Source organism: Catharus ustulatus, chromosome 7, assembly GCF_009819885.2.
Source record: "Catharus ustulatus isolate bCatUst1 chromosome 7, bCatUst1.pri.v2, whole genome shotgun sequence".
NCBI classification, from domain to species: Eukaryota; Metazoa; Chordata; class Aves; order Passeriformes; family Turdidae; genus Catharus; species Catharus ustulatus.
The window spans coordinates 6,770,174-6,791,471 of NC_046227.1; the positions used below are offsets into that span (position 1 = coordinate 6,770,174).

General features: G+C 39.5%; 1 protein-coding gene across 3 annotated transcripts in view; it reads right to left on the reverse strand.

Moving 5' to 3' along the window:
* CALCRL (calcitonin receptor like receptor) overlaps nucleotides 1-21,298 on the reverse strand; it is a 62,628-nt gene that overhangs the window by 26,514 nt on the left and 14,816 nt on the right. For 2 of the 3 annotated variants that reach the window (XM_033064949.2, XM_033064947.1), the window contains exon 2: nucleotides 492-591. In XM_033064949.2, the coding sequence (XP_032920840.1) occupies nucleotides 492-542 (51 nt within the window). In that variant the 5' untranslated portion in view covers nucleotides 543-591. Of the gene's footprint in view, nucleotides 1-491; nucleotides 592-9,811; nucleotides 9,831-21,298 lie in introns of those variants that run through there. The other variant, XM_033064948.1, reaches the window with a different exon arrangement.

A 21,298-nucleotide genomic window follows, 5' to 3' on the forward strand; every position in this document is an offset into this window, starting at 1 on the left:
TATTAAAATTAAAAAATCTTAGAAAAGTTTATCTTGACCAGAACCTGAACCTTTTAAGTGCATTTTTAATATGAATTAAATATTTTATGGGAAGCTACTAAGCTTCACAGAAAAACAAAGCTGCAGATTGAAATATTGTACCACTGTTGCACAAGGGATGAAATTAAAATTTCTGAGGATGTCTCTGAATCTCAATCAGTTGCCTCCTCCTCTTCCTGGGATCTGCAGGGTACTGCCTCTGTGTCACTTGTCCACTGCTACTGCTCTGAGCCAGCAGAGAGTATACTGGATTCAGCAGAGGTAAATACTATTTCTGTTCCTTTGCCAAAGGAATTTAATGGACAACAGAAGGTAGATAAAGATCCTGTTGTGCAGAAGCTACATTTGAACACAAAATTAGCTCTTTCTGTGCTTCCATATTAATAATTTCTGTGGTACTCTCTACAGGGTTGTTAAAACTGGAAGTGATTTTAAAAATTCATAAGACTCACCATAGTAACCGATAAGAAGAGCAGAAAAAATGTGATCCAGATTTTTGCCATTTTTATATCTGGTGCAGTCAATTTTATGTTGTAGCTGAATGAACTCAAACTGCAATAGAAAAAAATAAAAAGAAAGAAATTGAGCAATTAATGACAGCCAAAACTGACAAAAGACTTTCATATTTTATTTCTGAACTAAAAGAAACTGATGAAGGTCCTCTCCATTTCTTTTCACGCGCAGTGATGCCATGTGAAACACACAGGGATGCACAATATGGTACCACAGCAAGGCACTCAGTTCCTCAGCACTGAACTCCAGCAGCAGGGTTTTCCTGCACTGCTGCCTCAACCAACACCTTCAGAGGGTTTTTCCCAGGCAGGTGCCTGGTACCAGCCCCACACCAAACAGCCCCAGGACACAAATGGCACTTGGGGCCATCCCTGCCTTTGGGAGACCACAGCAAACTGCAGCTTGGTTCCCTCAAATACACTCAGACTTTCAACCACCCACATGTATTTCCCATATTCTTCACACCTCCTGATACTGAATTTTGCCATTCCTGGAATAACTGATCTAGTGAAAAGTTGCTTCATCCTGAACTTCCAGCTTTACAAGAATTAATTGTGAGCAGTAAAATAGTTTCTGCATCTGCAGTACCTGTACTTTATCTGTCATTTGAAGAAAAAAAATACCCAAGCCAGCTATGACCACCTTACACTGCAGACTCTTGTTGGAATTGATTCTTGAAGTCCAAAATTCACCCAAAGCATAAAATATGCACCATTATTTATGGAAGCATGCAGACCATCTATCTAGTGTAATCCTGCTGTGACAACTGCCTCAAAAGGAAGGGAAATGTCAAAGAGTTTTGTCTTTTAATATTTCAGTGTCCTGAAGTATCCTGAGACCAAAAAGCTGGGCCTGGAACTGCCTGAGATAAGAGCTTTTCTTCTGATTGCATCATGGAAAAACACCTCTGCATACTCAGTTTAGTCATTATAGTGAAACCTCATTTCAAAAATCCAAGTGTCTCACTGCAGCAGCATTAATGAAGTTATTCTCAGCTAAAATAAAAGCAATAATTTCAGACACAATCCTTGCACACCCAAAGTCCCTCCCACAGCACATCCAGCTCAGAGACCCCAGGGCCAGAGAATGCCGAGGGCTGTGGGTGCTGCACCCACACACAAACCTTCGTCCTGACCCAAGCACATTCCCCCTCACATCACTCTTGCTTTCAGTTTTGGAAGTTTTTCTTATTCAGCAGTGATGTGCTATGAGAGAATGGGGGATGACAAACACAGGCTGTACATCGGCCAGCAGTGATAATGGTACAAAAAGCTCATTAAAAGAAAACCCCACCCCTGTCTCTGTCACAAAAAGCAAACAATCAACATTGCTACTTTTCTGCTTTTCTGCTGGGAACTGGGTCCTCCCAATACAACTGCAGTACAACAAACAGCACCTTGTAGGACATTATTAACTACAAAATATGAAATCACTGCTGTTTATTGCACAGTCTGATGCAAAGACAAGAAATGTGTTGTCAAATCAGCTGTGCCAGTTTAACCCAGACTAAAGTTGTATCCATGATCTTCCTTCTATTTTTACCAGTGGCATGCAATCCTGGAACACTGATTGCTGTAAATTGCACAGGTGAGGCTCTGGAATTCAAATCTGAAAGCTCTTAAAACATTTAGAGGAAGACAAATTAACATACATGAAATACATCCTTGGTTTGAGCTACTGATTCCCTGGAAAATCCATGTAATAAGAACTAAAGTGAATAGATAACTTTAAAGACCATGATCTGTTAACTAAAGAAAAATCTAAATATCTTTGTACAGTGAGTAAGGCTTGACTAAAACCAGATATCTAAAGTATATCTAAATTAACAGAAGGGCAATATGAGCTCAATTCTGCATGACAACTTGGGGCAAGCGTGATTAATTCAAACCTATCATATTTCATTCATTTACAGCTGTGTCTGTTTTCCTAGGGGAAAAAACCCTGACCTTCTAAGGAAATTAGAATTAATAACTTACTGTAAAGTAAGTCAATAATATTTTCTCTCCCAAGTATGACAAAGCACATCTGTACAGGGTTAAAATCTACAAATGATGTGCACAGGACAAGCCAAGAGATGAACCAAGTAGAAAATAGCAACCATAATTTGGTGTATGTTTTTCTATATATGCATACAAGAGTTCAAAATATTTTTCTCCACAGTAGTTCCAAAAATCCTTATGCTAAAACAAATGTTGGATGAAAAATTTAAAATGCATGTTTTTATATTGCTATCACTTAGCCTTGTTTATTTTAATTTATCTAAAAGATACAATACCATATAAACAAAGGCAGAAATTATCTGCTTTGATTCAGAGCCCAAGTTTATTTCTGTTTCACAATATCAAAAGTCATCCCTTAGCTCAGTTCCTGTAATGGTCCAAGTCTTTTCACACCTAGTGGATTTGTAGACATTTCCTATCAACTGCTCCAGTACCTGCTGCTAAATTTTTAAATCTTCTCAGGAGATAAAATGTTAAGTCAAGCCTGTAATGCACTCTATGCTTTCCACTCCTTTCTCTCAGTTGCTAACATATAGAGAGAAAAAAGCCCCAACCACTGCCTTTTTCTAAACATCTAAACACCCCTACTTATGGACCTAATTACAAAACACAGGATGAAGGTCATTCAGATGCCTGTTTGGACTGCAGGAAAGCATTTCTTGCATCACTGCATGAATTCATTCACTCAACATTTATTCCAGTTAATCTGGACAAGACTTTTCCAAGGAAAATTTAGAGCTTTCTTAGGGATGGACAGTAATATATTCCATTGACTGAGGCAGCAAGCCAGTACTGCTAAGAAAGTCAGGCTGCTTTTATTAATCATCTGCTCTGATGAGATACAAACCAAGGCTAATTCTCTGAAAGTTCTTTCCTTCTCAAAGCTGGGAGGTATCAGGCCCACAAGAAATTACTAGGGAAAGAAGAGACCATTCTTAGGTTTCCTTAAATAATGATGCTTCCCAAGCTCTTCTGCTATCATAAGTCTGACAAGTCCACTGTGGGGCAGAGAAAAGAACTGCATTAGATTGAGATTAATCTGAGTGTGTTGAATGAATCCCTTGAGTCCACTCTGTGACAGTGGGAATCTGCACAAAAGCCAGTAGGGCTGGGATTTACTGAAACTAAGGTGGCATAGACAACACCACAGCTACTGGCACTCCTCTGGCTCAAGTATTTTCCCACCAAGAAGGAACAGCAGTGAGAAGATAATGGGGAATTGTAAGAGTAAATCAGATCTTCCAGATCTTTGAAATATCATCTTTATTTCTGGTGCATGTTTGTGCATTTAGTGAAGACTGCAGTAACTTAAAACAAAACAATGACAAGAAAAGAGCCATTAAGGATGGCCTATATTGTGTTTGCCACTGATAGCAGTGACACCTACTGAAGAATGAGGAATTAGAAAGGAACTGCAAGCTGGACTTAGCTAAAATAGTCACTGGTATAGCTTTAACAGATGTTCCCATTTCTCTTCCTCCTGCTTTCTCTACAGAGCCAGCCTGCCTCATCAGCTGTTTCTACTTTTAACTTTTCCCCATCCTCCCAGGAGCATGGGGCACCCTTGATGAGCTCCAGACACTTCCCGTTTCAACCATACAGTAAAAGGGTTAAAAAAGCAGTCATTAAAAAGAAAAAATAATCATGTTTTTGAACTTGAAAAGCACATTTAGTACAAAACAAAAAACACATGCAACTTCCACCTCTAGCAGTTCTCAAATCTGACTTTAAGTGAGAAGACTACTTATGGCATGGCAGGCCCATCCATAAATGCCCAAACATTTTTCACCAATTGGTCATTTTGGATTTGCCCACAAGTCAATAAAACAATCTTTTAAAATGACAATAAAGAGAAAGCCACAAAACCTGCGCAGTGTCAATTATACATCTTGCAGTGTGCTGTAACCTTGTAACACTGAACTTCAACATGTTTGCATACAGACATAACCTTCATTGGGAAATTGGGTTCAGAATGGGTATTTGCTTGACACTTTTGTTGCTTCTGGTTCTTTTTGGAGGGAGGCATACAAGTTGAAGTATTTAAAACCTGGTTGTTTCAGCCCAAGATAAAGGCAAAAACAAGTTGGAAAATGCCCAATATTTTTCTATGTGTCCCTAGAAAACTCCCCCAAAACAACAAAACCAGTAGCCTCAAATGGAATTACAGATAGAGCCTCCACTTGTATCTTAACTCACATAAACTTTCTGGGAAATACTTTGGGCTTTGCAAGTGGGCAGCACCAGGCAAAGAATAATACACCCCAGATTCACTGAGTCCTGGACATGGACTGCAAAATCTCCACACTTATACTAGAGAACAGTGCAAGGCAGTTTGGAGATCTTCCTATTTGGATAATCTGCCTTTTTTTTTTCTGAGGGAATCACTTCTGAACAAACTGCTCAATGGTATCTCATAACTGCTCACAGCTGTATGTGTGGGAATTACTCCATCCTCCCAATAATTACAGAGTTTGAAAGTAAAGGTAAATAAAATAATGCCACACAAACATTCTCTCTCCACCTTTCTTTCCAGGAGTTTCTCCTAGGAAGAAGTTGTGGCACAATGGCATTTACTGTCTTCTTGAGGATTAAAAGAAATAAAGAAACACAGTGGAATACCTCAATTTATCCCTGAGTTATTCCACAGCACCTTCCTCGTGCAGGTGGTAGTTCAGCTCAGTAAGAGAAAGTGCTCATGTTTAACTCCTGGGGTGTGTGCTGTGCTGGTCTCAAGGTACAGGTCTGGGCAAGTGGGAAATTGGGACTGGCTCACTAAGGTGTTTCACATCTTGTATTCTCTTTATTAGCACACTTTTTGCTTTTGTTTCTGCATCACTCTGGCTGCATGTCAGAGGCCTCTCAGAGATTGCAGAACCATCTGCATATGAGATTACACAGATTAAATTACTCCTGGGTGCTTCTTCCCATGAATAGCTTTTGGCAGCCATTCAGATAAGTTTTGTCACCTGCACCCAACAGAAATTACTAGCAGTAATTGGCAACACTCGTGGCCAGTTTCAATAACACCTAAAGTTACAAGAACCTATGACAGAGTGATAGTGGTGCTAGTTTTCCTCTATTTTCTAACATTTCTTTTGATCAGTTCACAGGTGTGGATGACATTGCATTCTGAGGAGGTCCAGTTAAAATCCAAACCAACCAAAAAAACTGAGCAAAAAATGCCTCCACAACAGAGCTTCTCCAAATAAGATTTTGGAGGAGGGAATGTCTACAATGTTCTTGTCCTGGCATATTCTACAATTTCTCCCTTTGCTCAACACTACTCCTCTCCACACAGCAGACTGCAGAGCAGATTTTTTGTGGTTTTGTCCATCACACTAATTTTGGCTCTTTAAAACACAATTTCTACTGAAAAAAAATGGTAAGAGTATTTCCTCCTTGATTTTACATTTTAAATTCTTCTCTTGGCCCTTGTGCTTTCCATGCTTTCCCCATAAATTACGAAGGCTCTGCCCCTCCTTGTCCAATGTGATGAAGTTCTTGCTGACTCCTGGGCACACGAAGCCAGCAGTACAGATCATGCAATGCCATGTGGAAGAATGGCAAGGACTCAGTAGAGGTTACATTACAAGTCAGCAGGATATCTAACCCTGCCAAAGAAATGCAGCACAGGAATTTTAAAAAATACCGAAGCAAAGTAAAATTATGTGTCTCTCCTGAGGAACTAGTTGTTAAAGGAAGGCAACAGAAATTCTGGCAAAATAAAATTTTTACCAAGAGACTGCTGGGGCTTTACTCTCAAGAGATGCAAATGTGACTTCCAACAGTTTATAGTTCTTAATGCCTCCAGAGTTTCCAGTGAGTACTATTTGACTACTATTGTGTAAGCACATTGTTATGCTTATTTTACAAGCTTAACCCTCTTCACCTCATAGCCCCAACCCAGCTGTATCTTGATGCCTAAAATCCATCAGCATAGCAACATATGCTGCCAGACATATCTCACCACGTTCAGTTCAAAGTTCTGTAAGCCACGGCACTGAAATTCCAGAGCAATCACTCAAGCACAGAGCAAATCCGCAGGGAGGCTCTGCTGAACAAAGTTACCTGTAAAAATCCACTATCAAACATCCTAAAAACAACTATTAACAGAAAGGAACATGATGGCAGACTTGTGAATGATTAAATTCTAATACCTGATGGATCAAGATGATTTAGTTTTGGTACATCCCTTTTAATTTTTTTAAAAACTGTATTATATTCCTGTTAATGGTAATTTGAAAAATTGATTGAATATATTCAGTAAACTTGCCTGAAATTTTACTTCTTCCAAAACAACTGCCGTGAAGTGGCAAGGATGTTCCAATTAACACACTATTTTAAATAAAAGGGAATTGCTCATGGCAATCTTTCTTTTCTGTGGATTTAACAATTTGGAGAGCTCTCACATTGTTACTAGGTATGTAAGTATATTTACCTAGATACATTTATATACGGGTTATACTTTTAGCCATAGAATTTAATTTTAGGTAGTCCCGCCAGGAGCAGAGAGATGCACTCAATGTGCTTCATGGTCCCTTTCAATTTCAGAAGTCCTATGATATATGTGAAAAATACAGTATACACCTCCAAAGAAAATTTCTCCAGCTTCAAGCAAATTTATTTCTGTTTTGAATTAAAGCAAAGACGGCATGAATTTATGAATTAATCAAATGGACCTTAGGACTTGTGTAATACCCCTTGTTGAGATGCTGAAGTGGGGCTTTTTCCCAGCCACTGCTGTTTAAAAGCTGCAGAGTGTACTGTGCCCCTTTCAGGCAGTTTTTTTTATTTGAATGACTCGGATACTGTTTACCAAGTAATGACCCAAAAGAGATCCAAAGGTTTCTTTGTGAAAATGTTTACGACATGAAGTAATTTTCTCAACTGGCTGAGTTTTAAAAGTTTTTTGTTATTTCTTCATTGACACATGCTAATTTTACAAGAACAGTATTTCCACAGTTCAAAGACTTTTCTCAAGGTCAGAACAAGTCACTGGGAAAATGGGTTAAGCAAAATGTACCAGGACTTTTGTTTTTTTCAGAGTTTACCACTCAGGCTTTTTCTCATTGGCCCCAGCCCAGTTTGGCAGCTGAGCATATCCTATGACACTTACAGGTTTTACACCAGTTTCCTTTAGATTCACATTTAGAAGTGTGAATATTTATGCACATAAATATATTCCCATTCAGTCATAAATAAAGCGATAAAGTTTCAAAATGTGATTTTTAAATTGTTAATTTTCAGGTGGCCTGTGGCACAGCAGCAGCTCAGAGCAGGATGGGGAGGGAGCAGGTGGCCAGGAAAGGGAGCTGCTTTTGCCAGGATAAACAAAGTGCTGGTGCAGCCACTGCTGCAGAACCGATGTCCCAACTTTGGGTTCATCTTTGGTCAATCACTTGACCAGAACTGATGAACAAAGTGTAGAAATAAACTCTTCATGGAAATGTCAGAAGCTCTATGGTCTACTGATTTTCTGTTGCATTTCTTCCTTTTACTTAAAAAGCACCCCAAACAACAACAACCAAACCAAGCCCCAGAGTGCAGTACAGAGAACTAAAATATCCCCAAGGCAGCTTTCACTGGCAATAGTTTTAGTCTGGCTAAGGATGAAATTTCAGATGGAAAGTTCATGCCAAATATTAACATTTTCTCCTATAAGATATTTCTGATGCATTTACTAGTCCAAAAAGTTTCAGGTAAATTTAAGGCAGATTTAGAAAAATTCAGCTTGGTATACTCATATAAAACAAAATAAACCACCAGCTACTTCAAAGCCTTTACCAGGTCAACCTAAGTCACCACAGTTCAGAACATTTTCCTCTCAAATTTAAAATTTCACATGCCAGAAGTCAAAAGTGCAAGCTCTGGAATATTTCACCCTTTGAATATTAGACAATACATGTTATACTGTGCTAAATTATCAAAACTACTAATCCATCCTGCAGAAAAGCCAAGAACAAGCAGCAGCCAAAACCAACCTTTTGAATTCTAGTGTTCTGCAGCTTGTCTCCTTTGCCTTTATTAGCTGCAGATATTCCCCATCTTTCCTATGTTTTTGCATCTGCTGCATTACTAAAATGGCACTTTAACAGCAAATGGTTTAAGCTGGGCTCACACAGGGCATGCTGGCTGTAAAGGAGTCTGTGAGGCTCAAGAAAGTTAAACCAGAGGTAGTTAATCTCAGCAGTGTGGAAGGAAATTACCTTCTATACCTTTTCCTAGTCCATATCTGCATATTGGTATATGCACCTGTCGAGGCAGGGGAGCAGGACAAAGGCTTGGGAACGATCTCTAATGGAAAAAAATCATGAATGCACATACTTGAAGGGCAGACTAAGGACACAACATCAAAGCTTTTCTCTTTACATTTATAACCAGAGACTTCTTTTTATATATACAGGGAGATAGCTCTTTCTCTTTGCAGACTAGCTGCAGAAATCATCCTAAGGCAGCCATAAAGTTGGCAGTGATAGAAGGTTTTCCCATCCTCTGCCCACATTTCCTTCAGATGATATGTACCAAGATATTGCTAAGGCCAATGGTATTTCACATTAATGTTATTTTCTGTCAGTCTCAGTTAACATTAGTTTTGCCAAACTGAGGTAAGTATTACCCAAGGTTGTTTCTAAGTCTTCGAAATGGGAATTATCTTTAACTTCATCCATGCCCTGCCACACTCACAAGAATATCGATATAATCAAAAGTCTGACAGGGGCCAAAACATCCAGGAGAAAGAAACACTTTGCTAGAGATCTTGTCAGTTTAAAAGTCAATTAGAGGATCAAAACAATTAACTAATCAGCTTAACAAAATGAGATCCTTGGAACAGAGGCAAACTGCTACCAGTGGCTGCACTAACCCCTCTTAGTATTTGCCCAATGCATTCCTCATTCCAATCTGGACAAAAAGGGCAAAAAATAACAGAATAAACTTCAGAATCTCAACTTGTTTTGTTACATACAATCCCCCAAAGGGCACTTATGACTCTTTGGACAGGCAATGCCATTTTCAACCACCCAGAACATATTTTATTGTTGATCTTTATGAACTATCATTGTCAGTGTGCACTTACTTTTTAAAAGAGTAATTTCTTTTTTCCTGAGCTCAGCCTTTTAGTTTGAGGTATCTAAGGTAGGTAATCTAAGGTATCTAAGCAGGAAATCTTTAGCACTAACTGAAATTATACATTTCTATATCTTTTCTGAAATACCACCTAGGCAAAATTTCTTTCACCTGAAATTGTATATAATTCTTACCTGAAAGTAAGAAGCTAAGCCTTTTCTAATTTTCAAATTTGTCCAGCAACTGCATCTTGAAGTCCTAATTCACATTCTGAAATACTGGAGACTAACAATGCTGAAAACTGGACAGGCACAAGTCTAGCTGGCCTTATACTTCAGTTGACACCCTGTTACATTTTCATGCTGTTAATAGAGAAGGGATTCCGTGCCACTGAAAAAATTCTGCTTGCAGAGCTTCTGCAGCCCTGGAAGACGTGAAAAGTTTGAAATAGCAAGAGCAGCTGGTGGGGGAGCCGACAATTTGGCTGGCACGCAGTCTGAAAGCCACACACATTTCTGAGGGTCAGCAGGGCCCTCCCTGCCAGCCCCACACGGGCAGTGCCACCTCCCAGCCTTGCTGCACACTGGCTTTGTGTGCTTGGCTCTTCCCAGGGCACATCCGTGTGCTGCACGAGCGTCAGGATGGAAGCAGCACCGCAATTATCGCATAAACCCCTCTGCTCCCGGCGAGGCAGGGATTTACAGACAGTGCCAGCTGCAATCTGTAGGAAGCAGTGTGAATGTTTCCATGAATTCAGTTGAAGATCATATGCTCAGGGTGTGGCCGTGGGAAAGACCAGTGTATCTTACACACAGTCCCTAAAGTCCAATTAGTGTTCCTTTAATTACAAACAGACTTTTCCATATCCTTTTGCAGTATTCCACCCTCTCTTACCTGAATGAAAACCAAAATAAAATACTATGAGCACTAGAAATACTACATAAATTGGACACAATTGCCTTGATTGAAACTGGAGTCTCACTTGGACAAGATATGCCATGAAGATGCACTATTACATATCAAATGCAATAAAATATTACGAGCACTATAGCTACAGCAGAGGAATGTGCATCAAGCACAGCTATTCTGGTCATGAATTGTATGCAAATTTTATTTGCACATAATTTATACATTTAAATATATTATCTCCCCTCCAGATGTAACATAAACAATAATATAAAGGCAGGAAATGCAATGGAAAAATCTCAGTTTAAAGCTTGTCAAAATTGTAAGCAAATGAAAATTTCCACTGCAAGGATGACAAATATTATATGGCTTTAATATAGGTGCCCATATTTTCTGCATACTCACATCCTGCATTTATTTTCCTTGAGAAAAATAAACCTCACAGAAGTCTCAGACTGATTTCACACTCCAGAAAAAAGTCCTTGGCAGGAACAAAATGCATGGAATTGGATGGAAGCTTTTATAAGGATGTCTACCCAAATTAAGTTAAAAAAGAATTATTTGAGTTTGGATTTGTACAGAGCAGATCCTGCCATTGTTCAGTCAGTGTCTCAGATACCAGTGCAGAACTCACATTAGTTTGGCTTTGATACACAGCTTGGACATCAAACTTGCAGGCATTACTTCCCTCAGACTGAGGTACCAAAACCCATCAAGAAATGCACTTGGCATGCATTTTAAAATTACCACCACCCCATACTCTTTAACTTAATAAGACACCTTGAAAGTCTCATCCATTTCATGCACCTGCAGACTCTGGACTTGCACCCCCCTTCACTGTGACCCTCCCAAAGCTGCATTTGCGCACCCTGTTCCACAGAGCATGTGAAAATTCAAATTCATCTTGCTGAGAAATGTTGTTCACAGCTGCTTGCTTGGCAGACATTTGGTTGGGGAGGGAAGGGAGGGAGGAGGGAGAGAGAATTTTCCAAGTGGTGGGGAAAACAGCACAGAACTTTCATCATCAATGGCCTTGACATTGCTGGAGCCAGCGGAAACAACATCACCCAAGTGACTCCATGCGAGGGAACCATTCGGACACAAATCAAAAAATCTCCTGCATTTATTTCTATCAAGTAGCTTATGCCAAACTTCCTTTGGTGAAATCCAGATTTCTCCTGCATTGGCTTCCTCCTGCTGTTGATAGAGCAGGATATTTGCTGAAACAAGCAGGTAATGAATGAGATATTCTGAATTAATCAGCATATATGCTGGAGAGAGAATTGTGTTCTCTTCCGAAGCTCTAAGAGCAACTGGCTGGGTTTTTCCAAAGGAGCTATATTTAGGTAATAGACATAGGATTTCAGTACTAAATTCTAACTGGATGCAAGTCTTGCTGGTAGATGAATTCCATAACAGGTACATGTCTTACTGACTCTGCCAGTGATTTTACGGAAGTAAAAATGCCTGGAGTTGATACAGGCCTACACCACACCAGGAACAGGTAACATTTCATGGTTAACTTATTGCCATAACTCTTCCACGATTCCAAAAGAAATACAAATTTGCAGGAAAAAAGCCTGGTTGGTTTCCTCTCCAACCAGTAAATATACTTCCCTTTCTCAAGAGAGTATTAGAAAAAAAGTACTGCACAAATCTATTTTATTACTGCTCAATGATGAGTATAGTGTACAGAAACCACAAAATCATTTTTATTCTTGCTGTTCACTTGTGATATCCCAAGACTTTGGTGACTGTGCAGAGCTAAATGCTTCCTGTACAACATTCCAAAACTAGTGGCACTCTATGGATGGCATTAGGTATTCCAGATAACATATAAATATTTTATAGACCAGGAAGCAAAGTACTTTTAGCTTTGTCCAAGCTAAGCACAGAATGGATTAAATACATACCCTGATCAAGGACATTAACAACTTTACATGTATTTGGATTTTCTACTCTGAAAGACAATTTCCCAAATATTTGGCAAGATGCTGAGATATCAGAAAGCATCATTTGCAACCCCCAGAACAAGTAAATCCACTCTCACGTCATTGCCACCAGACAACTTCTACATTTGAAATAATTTTTGATCCTCAGGATGTTTCATTACAGTAATTTCACAATTATAAGCTGCACTGACTATAAGCTGCATCTCCAGGCGCCACCAACTTTTCATTTTTTGTCCATACATAAGCCACACCTGATTATAAGCCACACATTACAATACAGAGTGTGATAAAAGGTATCTGTTCTATCACCGTCTGTTGAGGGTGGGGGCAGTGATCCTTATCTCAACGGCAGATATTCTGCTAATGGGCCATCCATTGAAACCAGGCAGGGCAGTGTTCTTTATCTTTTCACAACCCATCCTTCCTCCAGCCAGTCATTTTCTGCTAATGGCCATTGAGTCCCACTGTGGGACTGATAAAATTACTGCATCCCATTGGGAGTTGCTCCAGCCAGGGGGAAGAGCCCAACATTTCTTACCAAGATAAAAACAGAGGCTTTGGGACACTAAGGGAGCCCCTTTCTCCACTGGACTCCAGAGGAAAACCGGATTTCTCCAAATCACCACTGGACCTCCAGAGGGAAACTGCACCTTCTGCAGGAGCACTGCTCCAACTGAATCACATCTGTCACTGCAGGAGGATGCAGCCACCATTTAATGGGACTGCTACCAACACCCTGCTGACAGGGTGTCAGGTTGTACTCTGACTTTGTCAGGGTTTGCAGTTTGTTTCTTTGTAGTACTGTATTTCTATTTTAATTTCCCTAGAAAAGAACTGTTATTCCTAATTCCCATATTTTTGCCTGAAAGCCCCTTGATTTCAAAATTATAATAATTTGGAGGGAGGGGGTTTACATTCTCCATTTCAAAGAGAAGTTCCTGCCTTTCTCAGCAGACACCTGTCCTCCAAACTAAAACAGCAACTTCTCGTTCTTTGTTCATATATAAGCCGCACCTGATTATAAACCACACTTCAGGTTTGGACCAAAATTTTAGTCAAAATGGTGCGGCTTGTAATCGTGAAATTACTGTACATTTACAAAGCTTTAGAGAACAGAAAGATGCTTTTGAAGAGTGTTTCTAAGGAACAGAGAACTTTAAATCTGAAGTGGCCATCACCCAGAGATCTGAACTCTGAACCCCATTTGGCTGGTGATCTCTGAGGGTCAGACATTACATGAAATACGACCCTAAAGCATCTGTTGGCAATCAGACTACCAAACTGATGGGACGTTCAGTCTAATCCAAATGTTGGAGCCAAGTCTGCTACTGAAAATATATAATGCTACCAAATGTAGAATCATTACCCTGTCAAGAAAGTGGTTTCAGTTCTAGCAAGAAAGTCATAAAAAAATAGCCCTTCAATGCAGTTTTTCCTGTAAGGTCACAGAGAAGCACCAGAAAAGAATATAGGGGAAGACAAGAGCAAGAGAATTAAAAAACCCTGATCCTAAATCAAAGAGTTGAGTCAGTTGATATATTCTGTAAGGGCTTTGTGGAAGAATTCTCAAGCCATGTGTGACTCTTACAGACATATCTATTGTGGGAGGTATTTTAAGCAGCTTCATGTCTGACAGACAGTCTGTGGAATATAAATAAATTTCAGCTTCTAATATAGATACAATTTTCTTTCTCTGTAGGAGTGAATACCGATGAGAAAGTGTTTAGGATCAGTCCATTTGGATTTACAGTTTCTGAGAAGTCTACAAAAACTGACAGATTTTGAAGGCCATAAGTAATAAAACCCTTAACGTGTTCAAAAGAAAAAAGGAAAGGAATTAAAGAGATTTTCCCACCACCACTTTGCACGTTATGTCACAACTGAGGTTTAAATGTTAATTCAGCAATCAGAAATGGATTTATCATTCATGTCTGTTGGGATTTTCATCAGAAGGACTGCAAGCAGAGAGTAAAATTTCTCGGGTTAAAAGAAAACCTAGCAAAATGAAAAGTCAGGAAAATACCCGTATTTCTGCTAAAAAATTATCAGTCATTTATCATCTACACCAGCTTTTCACCTGGAGTTGCACTTACTTGCCCCTGAGACGGTCTCAGGACAGAAATCCCTTCTAAGGCTGTGGTTTGGATGTTAATGCCTCTCACTAGGGAGTTTAAAGGAACATCTCCCACAAGGAATTCCCAGTGCTAAGTGCTACTCAAGTGAGACAATCTACATGAACATTCTCTTTGCTCCAAGAAATATGAAGGAGACTCTTGCCATGCTGAGAAGGGACCATTACCTTCTGCCTCCAGCTCTAGCCCCTTCTCATCTCCTGCTGCCCATTTCAAGCGCTCACCCCACAGACTAAACTGCATTTAGCAGCATTGTGGGTGTCATTTTTCTTAGCCACCTCAATACTGACTCACACCCCCTGCCCCAATAAACAAACACATACAGCTTCACCTCATGTTCTACCTGCAGCTCCCAGCTGTAAACTGGAGATTACCTACTTGGTGTAGTGAAACTCCAGTGCCACAGCCCACTAAGTGACAGTCCCCTGCAATAAAAAGGCACTGAGAAAGGTGGCTGAAATGTCTGATTTTACTAACCTGCTAAATCAGTCACATTTGATTTTCCTGATTCCTTCATTACTCCTGTAAAGACCTAAGAGGAATTGGAAATCTCTTTTACATGTAATCACCAAGCATTTACAGCTCTTAAGCAAGCCATCCTGACAGAGGACAAGAATGTTAAGGAAGGACAGGAACCATGAGAAAATTACCTGCCAGAGAGTGTATTCCTAGGCAAAAATGTAAAAAATACTACAGTGTAAAATAGAATACAATTTATGTTAAAATAGTATGCGTAATATGTCAGTACTAGGTATCCATTGAACACCACTGCACATTCAAAATCCAGTACCTGATAATTATCATTACTGAGGATCAATTTAAAAATCTGCAGACATAAGAGTCAAACCTTCATTTAGATTTTGAAACACTCAAACTAAAAGCAACTTTGAACAACTCTACAGTCCTTTTAGTTGGGGAAATTTATTCACAGTGGTCTGGTCGAAGTACACCAAGGAATTCTCAAATCTCTGCACTCCAAACAAAACAAAGGAACTGAATGGGTGTTAACTTCAGAAGCTAACTTGAGCTTTTTAAATACCAGCACTATCATCTATTTTTCTCTCCAAAAAATACCCCAGGGACACCCACAACACATGCTAGTGCAGTGGAAATGGACCTGCCCAGCTAATCAGGATCATCCATTTTATTTTTAATTGACCTTTTACAATAGCAAAAGGTGAACAACACACACAAATATTGCAGAAAGTATAGAACCATTAGAAATAAACCTCTCTCATTTTTCTTTCTCCAAACTGCTGGAGGGTAAGCAGTCTCTAGTACAGCCTCCATGTACACCATGCTAGCACTCAGCTGTAACTGCACACATCTTGACAAGGCTGCTCCTCACCTGAGTGGGTCAGGATACAGAGTAAGCCCAAAGGGTAAATTCCCTGCCTCTCACAGAGCTCCTCTGAGATGCCCTGAGGGTGTAAGAGACACTTGCCAAGACTGGCCCCCGTGGATCTGCTGTATCCTGGTGGATTGAGCCAGGTTGCTTCCCAGGAAGCAGCAGGTGCCTGAGTGCTAGGTCATCCCATCCCATCCCACCCCAAACATGGACCACTACAAACCCTTCCACTATTAGTGGCTTCCCTATAAACAGCTGGGCTGAAGGAACAGGAATAATAATAATAATAATACAATAACAAAAAAAAAGAAGAAAAAAAAGAGTTCCTCCAAAGCAAACCCACACCAAAACAAAAAAAAAAAAAAAGAAAAAAAAAATTGATGAAGAATAAAAAAACCGCATAGCATTCTGACTGAAGTCACTGAATAATAACATGCCCAGAGCAGAATCAAACAACTCAGAAACAAAGGTCCTGAGAAAAGGGGGTCACACACACTGGGCCACCTCCAAGGACTGCCAATAAAGGGCACATTGCTAAGTACAACTTTTAGAGAAACCCCAACAAGAGCCAGGAGAGCACGATGCAAATTTTTGGTGAGATCCCAACGCAGAGCTGAAAGCTCTCCTCAGCAGGGTTGTCAGCATCCAGAACCTGGCAAACATGACTTGAGCAGTTTTCCAGGGGCTGCAGTGTCCCAGTCAGCAGGACAGATGAGCACTGTGGGCTCCCGTCCATCCACCCTGTTTACACAGCCCTTTTTGCAGGAAACGGCTCCTCCCAGAGTCTGAGGGACCAAAAGAGTCAAGTGATCTTCAAGTACAGAGAGGAGGTGGAGGAAAGGGTGGTATTCTTTCCCATCAAAGATCATTTTTATTTAAATATCATTCTCTGTTGAGCTTAGACTCTTGTTCCTGAGGCTGCAATTAACACTGATGAGCCTTGCCAAATAGCCTTACAAATGGCAGCTCTGGAGGTATAATCTTACAAAAGCAGCACACGAGCACCCTTCTCCACTTCCCAAAGAGATGTATCTTTGTAGAGACAACATTTGACAAAGAGATTTATATACTCAAGGAGAAATGCTATTCTGCACTGAAATAAGACCAGGTTGTGAACCTGGGTAGTCCCCTGAACAAGCAGTAAGTCCTCTCAAGTACTTTCACCACATCTGGGAGAGCTGTAAAGCCCAAAGAGAACACACACTAAAAACAAATAAATAAATAAAGCGCATCCGCATTGCTCTGTGAGGTCTAAGTTTTGCTCAAGGTCTCTTCCACGGACCTTTGGTGACTGTTCAGCTGGAAATTAAGGGCCCAAGAGATTTTTGTGAAAGCAGAAAGGGATATCCTGAGTCCCAGCCAGCAGCATAACAATGCAGCTCCCAACAGCCAGGACTGTGTGGACTGTGCTAGGAACATCACTCATTACCGCCCTGCGCACTCACGGAGTCTGCTTATAATTCCACTTTAGCTATAAAAAATGTTCTATTTATGAAAGATACTAGACTTTAAGCAACAGGTTCCTACTCTACAAAAATCAAACTATGAATTTTAATTTTTATTTCTCAATATATTCAGGTAGTGAGCTTTAAAAGGTACCTTGTATAATTCTAATATATTAATTGGGAAAAAAAATGTTCACAATTTGCACAGTGGAAAGTCTATTTCTAACTTTGCCTTCATTTGTATTTGACCTCGGACTGGTGTAATGTGCAATTTTTTTAATGACAATCTGTTCTAGTCTTCAAGGCAAAAAAAAAAAATTCTAAACCCAAACCAAAATTCAAACAAGACAAAAATCCCAGCCAGTTTCTATTAAACTCCCATTGAAAACCTATGCATCTCCTGCTGTTTCCTACCATAAAATAGTTCAAATGCATTTCTCCCAGCAACATCCTCTCCTGCAGGACTGTGACATAGGTGGAGATGATCACTGTGGGACTGGATGAGATTCTTGGCAAAAGCAGTTATGACGTACTTGCTGCTACATCCTAAGGTTTGTTAGCATTCCTTGTCCTAGCTGGATCTACACCCCAGAGGGACCACTGGGGAATTATTGCAGAAAGCCAGCATCTGAGCTGTGGGTTTCAGAATTAGCTGCATTTATGTCCAAGGGATGAAACGCTTCAATAACTTTAGTGCTATAGCACATTACTTTCTATTTGTACTGAAGCTCATAAAAGCAAGAAAGCAGAACTGCCTGAATTATAAAACTCTAAAATTTCTAAAGGTACATCTTCACACTCTCAAGACAAATTTATGTCCCATGCCAGAGTTAAAGAGCTACAAACTGTTTAAAACAGTGAAAATCTCTAAGTTCTCTCATTTTTTGGTACACCTGGCAGGTAATTTGAATGAGGGTGCTTTAATTTAATTGCAGAGACAGACTTGCTGATGCAAATAAAAATGTGAGTCTTCACACATTCATCATTCTCCCTGTGCTGCTTCTCACAGTTTGATGGCACACTGGGAACTGACTGCTCCATGTCATTTCTGCAAGGTTATTCCCCTTAAGTGCCTCCTTGTGAGCCCTCCCCGACCAAAAGAAACCTGCTTGTGATTGTGGCTCTTCCCTGGGAAGTTTCTTCATTACAGAAACTTTGATTATTTTTCATTTATTCTTTCCATACTTCATTGGCCCTCAGAGTATCACGAGGCAAAACACAGTCATTGAAATGTAACTAACTTATTGAGGGCATCTCAAATTATTAAAATGCACAATGCTTGATGCTCACATTATTAATCCAATTTCTTGTTGATGAAAGAAGAGGCAAGATTCAAGTAGGTGGTGAGTATTGGTCCTGCCCTCAATAAAATTCTAATTATTGATGTTCAGATGCTCAAATGGTGTTCCTCACCATTCCCAGAGAAGTAAAGTTGCACTCTTAGCAAATGCTTAGTGGGTAAACGAGAATTTTGTCACTCTGACAAAATTTTGTCACTTTGATAAAATCTGACTCTATTTGAGTCACAAGTAGTAAAGTAAAAAAGAGAGTTGTTGTTGATCAAGATTTCAAACAAAACACAAATGTGCCTTCCTTTCTGTGCTAATTCTAGGAGGAGAAGGAAGTCAACAAAATTAATGGCTGATAATTATAAAAGTACTGTGTTACTTTATATAGAGCAGCATATAGCTTTCATAAACACTAAAGATGTTTCATTCAACTCCTTTCAGTCAAGTCTTGGATAATATTATACACCATCTTTGTTAGTGAAATGTATAGTTAGATTAAAGATACGTGAGTATCACAGTGCTAAGTAGTTCCCAAGGTCATGAAAAGGGGAAATTATTTTTTCTGTAGACAAGTCATTGAAAGAATAAATTTAATTTCCTAAGGTGACATATACTTTTGTTTTCATTTCAGGAAGCACCATGCACAGGGTGCATACAGAAAACAAAAGGATACTAATGCTCACTGGCCTATATCTGATTCAAGATGGGAAATCTTATGTCCCGAGTATAAAGGTTCCAATTCAATTACACCTGTGAAACAACATTAAGTGTTGCAAAATAAATGAAAAACATGAATTTCATTACAAAAATAAAATATCCTGACCCCTGAAATATTCTGATCCCTGAAAACAACATGTCACTGGTAACAAATCAAAAACATCTGTTTCCACAACATTAATTGGTCTTAAGAGAAATTTGTTGTGGAGACAAACTTTTAAAAACTTAAGAAAAAAAAATCGTCAGGATGGGACAGAAGGTAAGTGGGGTAAAGAGCTCAATCCCAGCATCTGGGAACAAACTGGCACATTTTCTTCAGTTCATTGGAAACCTGGCACATTTGTCAGTTCTACAACATTCTGAAGCTACAGCTGCAAGGTACAAATATGAACATACAGGCCATGGTATGAACATAGAGTATGATCATATACAGACCCCTTGGACCTCAAAATTTCTTGTCCTTGTGTTATAAGAGTTACCTAATAACCACTTAAAATTTGCAAAAGCAAAATTATTTAGCTAGATGCAATATCCAGGAGTCAACTCACAAATTAGGAGCAAAGGAAAACAAAAGTTTATCAGCAAATACAACCATGTTTGACTTGAGACCAGATTACTAGCAGCAATTCATCTCTGACATGATTTATTTTGGATACAGGTGGTTTCCATATGTTTTTTCTTCTGTTGCAGATCTGCACATTAGGACATAAAAATTCAGTACAAATTTATAGTAGGTGGAGTGAGATGGTGCTGAGGTTGATGCCCAAAGACAGGGAATTGATGAACAAATTCAGCTCCTCAAATAAGAAGTTGCATATTTGGAAAAGTTCAGTAGCCTTCTGTATATTTAATGTTCTTCCAAGCCCCTTCACATTGTGAACAGCGTACAGAGGCACAATAATTTATCTGATAAGAGCAATTTGAAACTTGGCTTACTAATGTTTGCTGAATTAAGGCTGGTAAGAAGACGCTAGTACTGGTCTCAGTGCAAAAACACTTAACAGTCCAGCAAGAGCTGGATTTCCCCTCAGAAGTGAATATATTTTCCTGTCTCTCATCCAATCCAGGAATGCTAACATTTCTTCATGAGCTGATGCAACGGTACGTAGATACTAAAAAAGTACTTTTTTTTCCCCAGCAAAACACCTGTAAGTAAATAATGATAAAGTCCAAAAAGAGCATCCTAAACTGTTCTGTAGCCACAAGTTATGCTGACCAGTGCTTTTCCCTCACACAGATAAAGATTTTCCTCCTAAAAGGCTAATGAAATTTATCAGATTATAAAACTTTATTTAAGGAGAATATAGATGCTAATAAATAAATAAATAAATAAATAAATTTTTAACCTCACATATCACAGAACACTGAAACCATAAACAGGAGTCAACACTGGAAAATATGTATTTGTCCACACAGGTAATATACGGCAAATGTGTTTTTCTTTGAATGATTATGTTTACTGATTTATATCGGTGTAAGACGAGAAACATTTCCAGTGAGCTCAACCCTACTTCCCTGAGAAATAAAGCAAAAACAAGGAGCAGCACCAGCTGCTTGGCAGGGCTGTGCTGGAATCATAACACGGCCTTGGAGCGCTCGTGCTCAGGCCATGGAATAATTGTTGGTGAGTGTGAGCCCAGCCTCAGCACTGAGAGCTGCTTCACCTGGCCAGCACACAGCCTGCTCTGCTCACGGTGCTCACTGCTCCATGCACAGCTTTCCAGAATTAGTTCTGCATGCACTGCACATCTCCACCAATGCTGGAGCTAAGGAGTGGACCGTGTCAAGCTATCCAAAAAAGATTTGTGGACAAGGGAGAATTTGATATATCACTAGCATAAAACTCGGTGCCTAAATCTACCTGAAACTAAGCAATAAAACCCATTTTATTT